The 7,118-nt window shown below is 41.4% G+C and overlaps 1 protein-coding gene across 1 annotated transcript; it reads right to left on the bottom strand.

Annotated features, from left to right (window-relative positions):
- Positions 1-5,027: 5,027 nt before the first annotated feature.
- LOC115237742 (adhesion G protein-coupled receptor L3-like) lies at positions 5,028-6,861 on the bottom strand. The gene is made up of 4 exons (XM_029810980.1): positions 6,394-6,861; positions 5,687-5,912; positions 5,431-5,596; positions 5,028-5,335 (listed from the first exon to the last, which is right to left on the bottom strand). The coding sequence occupies exons 1-4, from the start codon at positions 6,801-6,803 to the stop codon at positions 5,109-5,111; spliced, it is 1,029 nt and encodes a 342-aa protein (XP_029666840.1). The 5' UTR covers positions 6,804-6,861; the 3' UTR covers positions 5,028-5,108.
- Positions 6,862-7,118: the final 257 nt, after the last annotated feature.

Genomic DNA, 7,118 nt, shown 5'->3' with positions numbered 1-7,118 from the left:
TTCTTCTCCTCTAACCTAACCACCAGAATACTTCCTCTCTGCTCCGGCGTTCCGTTCTGTTATGGGCGCTTCGCCCACGCATTGTCTCTTGTCTCTTCATTCAAATTACCCTCCGCTTTCCCATTCTCGCACCGGTACATCTCGCTGCCGTAGCCCCTTCCCGCCCTCCCTTCCCTCCCCGACCCCGTCGTTCCGGCCTCCTGTCGCTATACCTCGCTGGGCGCGCACCAGCCTCGCAGTTTTCACCCTTATTGTTGCGGTTTTATTGAATCCGCTATGCATTGTCCGCGCGCGAGCGAGACGCCGCTGTTGTTCAAAGAAAATTGGTGCGCGGTTCGAAAACGCGCCCCCTCACCCCCGTTCTCGTCCTCATCTCTCTCTCTCTCGCATCTCATCCTCTGTCGCCGCGCTTTTCTGTTCATCTTTCAGCCGGTCGCGCGGCTCGTCCGCGAGATCGCGTTTCACGGCAGCATAAATACGGTGAAAGGGTCGACGCGACGTAATGTCGTAACGTCCTTTTATCCTTTGGTCACGTCATGCTGCCATGTATCGAGTCGGTACGTATGTCTGACCTTTTACGTAAACATATTACTGCATGAATTTTCTGGATAGTAATAGATAACAGTCCTCAAAGATGAGTGGCGATTATAAAGCACATTATAATACAATTATATATCAAAAGCATCATAATCGACTATAATTTGATATTTTTCACAGGAGTTGAAAAACTGAAAAAAATTTTAGAAATGCAAGTTCTCGTACATATATGAACTGTCTTTTATCTATGTCGATTGTTTAGTATAAAATTAATTAAGAAACAAATTTTATATACGCTGTATTGAATAACATTTGACCATACAGGGGATGCTTTTATCACAAAAGCACATTGTTTTATGGTTTAATGAAACACTCGAATAAGACCTTTACAATAGCGTAGAACAAAATGTGTCGCGAGCCGTGTTTGAATCTCCAGCGCTTTCGCTGAGAATCCATAAGTTCGTTTCGGAGCAGCGGGGGACGGAAAAAAGGGCGCTTAATAGCCGTCAGCCTCGTGGCTGTTGACTCGTGTAATGAAAATCAAGAGTAATCGAGAGGGCGATGGCTTTTGTCGGGGACGCATGAATTTCGACGGACGACCATTAATTATTCGAAATTAAATATCCTTCGCCAGCTTTAATTAAAATGTTTACGATATCGTTCAACTGGCTTATCGGCGACATTTCGCGCTGTTGATATATTAAAAACAAGCGATTTCATTCATCACGAGCGCGCCGATATTTTTCGTTTACATATTCGACCTACATAGATCGTGAAAAAAAATTATTTTGCTATTTAAAAAATATTTTGGTCGACTGTGCAATATCGAGTATCCAGAATAGCATCTCGTCATTGATACCGCGAATCGTTGCTAATTCCTCATTCCAAAATCGGCTAGTACAATTATTCGCGGACTCTCAGGTAATATTCTCGTAATTAAAATTCCGTCTTCTCCCGAGAGTCGGGTCCTTCAACCTCCACCACCGCTGACTCTTGCGAGCAAACGATTCTTGTTTGTCTTGCAAACAAAGGGTTTCTCGCGAGGGTCGGAGAAACGTCGCGCGATAGAATGACGGCGGTCGGTGAGGGTGGTAGTGCGAGAAGAGGGACGGGGAGATAGAAAGGTGGTGCGGTGGAAAACATAGGAGCAGAATTATTACATCTTTTGTCCGAAGGCTCGGAATCGCCCCGTTTGCGGAATTACGCGATCGCGATTCAGCCGCGATTGCGGACGCCAAATGCCGTGCGTGGGGGTCGCCGAAGTCCCTTTGTTAGTTTTGTGACTAATTTCCGCCGGATAATCCGCTTCAATTCGGACTCTTCGCGAACGGTGTCCGCGGTCGTTCCGGAAAACTGGATATGGTATATTTCACGCTTCTGTGACAGAAATCCTCGCCAGTTACCAGAGCGATTCTTAATTGCATGTTAATACTCTTCAAGAGAGATGTAAGAATATATTTTTCTATCATTTTTCTATAATTAGTTTTTCCTTTCACGTATAGAATAATTCTCTTTTCAATTGTACAATCAATAACGAACCACCCTGTATGTTCGAGCACATAATTTTGCGTGCGCTCATATAACTTTTTTGATAAATTACGAGTGAAAGTTTAATCTTCAAAAATTTAATAATATTCAATAATAGAAGTAAAGCAAAAGAGCTCACTATTTTTCTTTTTGTTATACTCAAAACTGACAATTTCTCCATCGGGCAATTAAACGAGAGATTGCCACAGTATATAACGGACTTAAAAATTTAATACCTATCTGACGCTCGCTGCACCGTCGCCGATCTACCCCTTCGGGCGAGTTTAATTCTTGTAGGTCCCATCGGTAACTTTATCGCGAGAAATTGCCACGCTCCGGAAACCGTCGTTACAGCATCGTTACCGTAAGAACTTACTGCGGGCATTGTTACGGCTAATGGTACCGAACTTGGTTAACTTTCAGTTTTACCGTCGATTCGGATTAAGAATTTATGATAACGACTGGTTCTCGGTCTATTATCCACCGCGAAGGGGCGAGCGAGACGTTTTCCAGCGTCGCGCTTTAATTACGACACTCGAACAGTTATTTTTCCATCTACGGGGGCATTACATCGCGTTAGGGGATGTTTATCGTTATACCATGTAAGCACTTTCGTGCTTGGGATTGATACAGATGATGCGGAGCAAGCACAGCGTCGCGTATCTGTTACCGTGGCAAAAAACCTTAAAAGCTTTATCACGTATCGAAGATTCTTTTCCGCACCTTCAAAAAAAAAACTTATTTCGTAAAATATCTATACTGACTTTTATAATTCTCGAATTGTAAAAGTTTTAATATAAAATATATTATATATGAAAGTTTTATATAGATATTCTTTTCTTGCGTTTCCATTTTTCCATTTATTTTCGCGATAGCGTGATACAGCTTTAAAAGCGTTCGACGAGAATAAAAACGCCGTTGGTCGAAGAAAAGATGCGAGTCTCGTGTGTCATCTAATCCGAGGACCTCTCGCCGACAGGCAATTGCATTAACGAAGAAACATGGCGCGACAAGAGTGAACGTGCGCGATCAGAGGCCAGAAGTTATAACTCCACTCGACTCTATTTTTATCCTCCTGCCTGCCTGCCCGCCCGAAAGTACACCCGTGGCGTGGCAACTTCTTCGCAGTCGGCTAACTTCTGCTAATAATGGCGAGACATTAATTTCGTGCGATTGGGCCCGGCGGACGGCCGCGACAAAGGCAACAAACGGGATGGCTTGTCGACGGGGGAGGGGGAGTCTCGAGCGAGATGATCCTCTCTCGTTTTCTCCTCGGTTCTTCCTCGCGCACGAGTCCTCCCTCGTTCGAGCATTCGAATTCTCTCTGCGACGAGAGGAGAAAGCGAGAAAGCGAAAGAGAGAAAGGGATAGAGGCAAGGATGTGCCGTTTTAACCCTTCTTCTTTACGTCGCGGCAGTATAATCCTTCCCCTCTCCTCCGAAACGGAGCGGTCTGTATAATCGCGCCACACTGCTGTTCCCGTGGGAGCCGTTACTCCCGACACGATTCTCCGAAGGACGAAACGACGAAAAGTTTAATGAGTCCGCCTACCGCGCATTCTCGGTCGCTAAGATTACCGCTACCATCGTTCCCTCTTATGATCCTGATTTGCAAGGATCGCGAGATTTATTTGTGAAGATGCCGCGAAAAAGGTTTAATTCTTCCAATCAATGACAATTTTTTTTTAAACTATGCCTTTGTGCTTGCTTCAATTATGACCAATGAGATAAAATTGAATTTTTATAAATTAAAGAGAAAAATTGTATATGGCTGGCCTCGCGAGAAATTAATTATTAATTTATTAATTTTATGTTTTGAAACATGATGAAGAAGTCATGAGAAATTTTTTTTTAAATATATAACGCCAATAAAAATTACGTAAGATGTGCAAAATTAATAATACAACTCAAAAGATATAATAATTCCATACAAAAAAAAATTAAATTTCAAATCAATTCGTATTGTTAATTATTAAACATCTAGAGAGATTAAAAGAGGAAATATTTTTTTAAATTTCTTGCATTTTCGTATGCATTGTCGTGTATTAAATTAATTAATCTTTCGCTTTAAGAGAATTAATTATCGATAAGCGTAAGCCCACATTTGGCGAAGTTGAATTGATTGATTAGATCGAAGGGGATAATCATCAATCATACGCGTTACCTACATGGCCGTCAGTGCGGCGCAATTATGCCGAATGCGTCCTGTAGTCTATCAAAACTGGGGAAGATGTAACATAAGATCCTATTTCGCAACGTTTCGCAGAGCAAGCGCCACTAGACACTAATGGGCCGTCTTAAATATGTAAGGGTAGTCTGCCCACCGGGTGCGGGTAACAATAAACTAACACTTAAGACATACTTCGGGACACAATGCCAAGTCACACCCTTTGTGCTAACGATCTCACCTACGAGTTTCCTACATTGAGTCTTGCATCTACGTGCTGCGAATAGCCTAATACGCGAAATTGCTTTCTATAAAATTTACCAACTATAATGGTACACATGTTTAATTATATATAATATATTTTGAATTCATAGAAAAAGCTTAAGCGAGTTTTAATAGAATATTCCGATATGACTTTCTTTCAACTCGATTCGGACCGATATTTTTATTTTTATTTAATTAGGAGATGGTCCCTGATTATAAAATATATTTCGCAACGTTTCGCAGAGCAAGCGCCACTAGACACTAATGGGCCGTCTTAAATATGTAAGGGTAGTCTGCCCACCGGGTGCGGGTAACAATAAACTAACACTTAAGACATACTTCGGGACACAATGCCAAGTCACACCCTTTGTGCTAACGATCTCACCTACGAGTTTCCTACATTGAGTCTTGCATCTACGTGCTGCGAATAGCCTAATACGCGAAATTGCTTTCTATAAAATTTACCAACTGTATCTTTATCATTTTATCAATTAAACGTTAATATATATATATATATATATATGAAGTAGTTGCAATCGTATATTATCAATTCTTCTTAACGTGCTTTTCTTTAAGCAGATCAATTGCATTGTTTAATTAATTAACATAATATATTAACTAATTACCAATATAACGAGTATCACAGGCCCAACGAAGCTAAAGATGAAATAATTATCTGCACGCAGCCAGCAATACCGATCGGTACCGTAGCTGAGTGGATCAATTATGCAGGAAATTCCTACAACCAGTAGCGGTGCGCCATATGCGACCAGATAATACCAACGAAGTCGAGATTTTTCCGCCTCGAAGACTTCGATCAGCATCACGTATAATTGGAATCCTGCGATGTGATATAAAATCGAGTAAAAAATAAATGACGATAAAGCAGAATACATTACAAATTGCGACGCTAATAAGACGAATGAATGAATTAACCTTCGAGGAACATCCAGGCAAATGCACACAAGAAGAAGAAGTGCAATAAGCCGGCCACGATGCCGCAGAGGACCCTCTGATTCGTCTGACCGATCCCACAAACAAAGAGTATCTCGGCTATCAGCAGGCACATGCAGAGATTCTTGTGAATCGTCGTCCTATCCGACTGTAAAGAAAATCCGTGAGTGAGGAAAAAAAATTCATCTTGCTGCAATTGAACGCCGATCAATATATATATCGCAGTTATGTATATTACCTTCAGTCCGCGAAATAATTGAAATGTGAGAATGGCCAGAACGAGACAGACGACGGAAATGATGCAGCCTATATACGTGATGATTTGCAGAGCGACTTGATGAGCGATGTCCAATCTGACGGCGTGCACGTCCATCAGCACGGCAAAGTTCGTCAGGTGATTGCATTCGCATACGGTGTGAGTCTCGTTGGTCTTTTGTATTTGGCATCCCTCGTCCGACCACGCACTATGTGAAATAAGGTATTGCGTGTAGAGAAGATATTGACATTTTCCATCCAATATACAAGATGCGTTAAAATCCAGCCGCGCATAAATTATGGATTTTCAAGCTATGTATTTTAAGATTGAGCTTTTCTTATTAAAGACTTATAAGAGTTAATCAATGTTGAAAGTTAAGAGTTAGATTTTCAAGATAAAGAATTCATTTAGAAATCTTACTTTTCAATCAATTTTGAATAATCTTTTTTATAAAATTTGTGTATAAAATGTTGAATTTCTTGATCAAAAGTGTCAAATTAAAAAAAAATAATGAAAAAAGTAAATAATTACAAATAAATGTTCAACGATGTGTCGTGAGCGTTGTATATGGCGCAATGAAGACATGGGAAGAAAATTAAAAATAAAGAAATGAGAAAGGAAAACTCTTTCTTCCCGGTATTCCTGATATTGTGTAAAGTGGAAACAGGATCGGATAAAGGCGAAATTACCTCAAGATGTAATCCCAGAAGACGCAAGTGGGGTTGGTGACATTCTCGACTACCAGATGCCTGAAATACACCCGGACGGGCTCCGAGAGCTGTATGTGCCGGCCTTTTCCCAAGGACGCCGAGATAACTTTGCTGTTGAGAATACGAGTGGTGTTTCTCCGCGACACGGGCTGGGGATCGTCGTTCATGACGACGGACGGCGGCTCGGCTTGCGGCTGCAGTATCTCCTCGAGTCTGTCAAATGCCATGAAGACCAGCCGCACGACACCGCCCTCGTTGCTATCCACCAAAGCGCCCCTGGTAAGTTCCACGTGATCGTTCGAGACGGTCCACTTTTGCTGGGCGGCGTCGCTGGGGAAAACTTCTAGCTCGTTGTCGATGTTGCGCGCGTCCAGTACGCGAACTTCCATCACTGTAGTGAAGACACGCACGCGGCTAATTAAGCGAGTAGGTGTTTCACTCCCTCGGCGCGGTTAATGCGCTCCGTGAGAATTCTAGCCGTAAATTCGCGGAAAACGCGAATTAAATTACGGCAATACAGCAGTTTTCAAACTTGTACATTAAATATTCATTTCTAATGAAAATTTAAATTTTTGTCACAAATAAATATATAATAAATTAATTAATTAAAACAAACTTGCTAGCAAAGATCGAAGTATTTCACTGTATTTTATAAAAAAGTAAAATTTTATGTGTATATAATTATAATATATTTTTAAATGTAA

The sequence above is a fragment of the Formica exsecta genome, unplaced genomic scaffold, assembly GCF_003651465.1.
Source record: "Formica exsecta isolate Colony F162 unplaced genomic scaffold, ASM365146v1 scaffold308, whole genome shotgun sequence".
Classification (NCBI taxonomy): domain Eukaryota; kingdom Metazoa; phylum Arthropoda; class Insecta; order Hymenoptera; family Formicidae; genus Formica; species Formica exsecta.
This window is presented reverse-complemented; position numbering and strand designations above follow the sequence as displayed.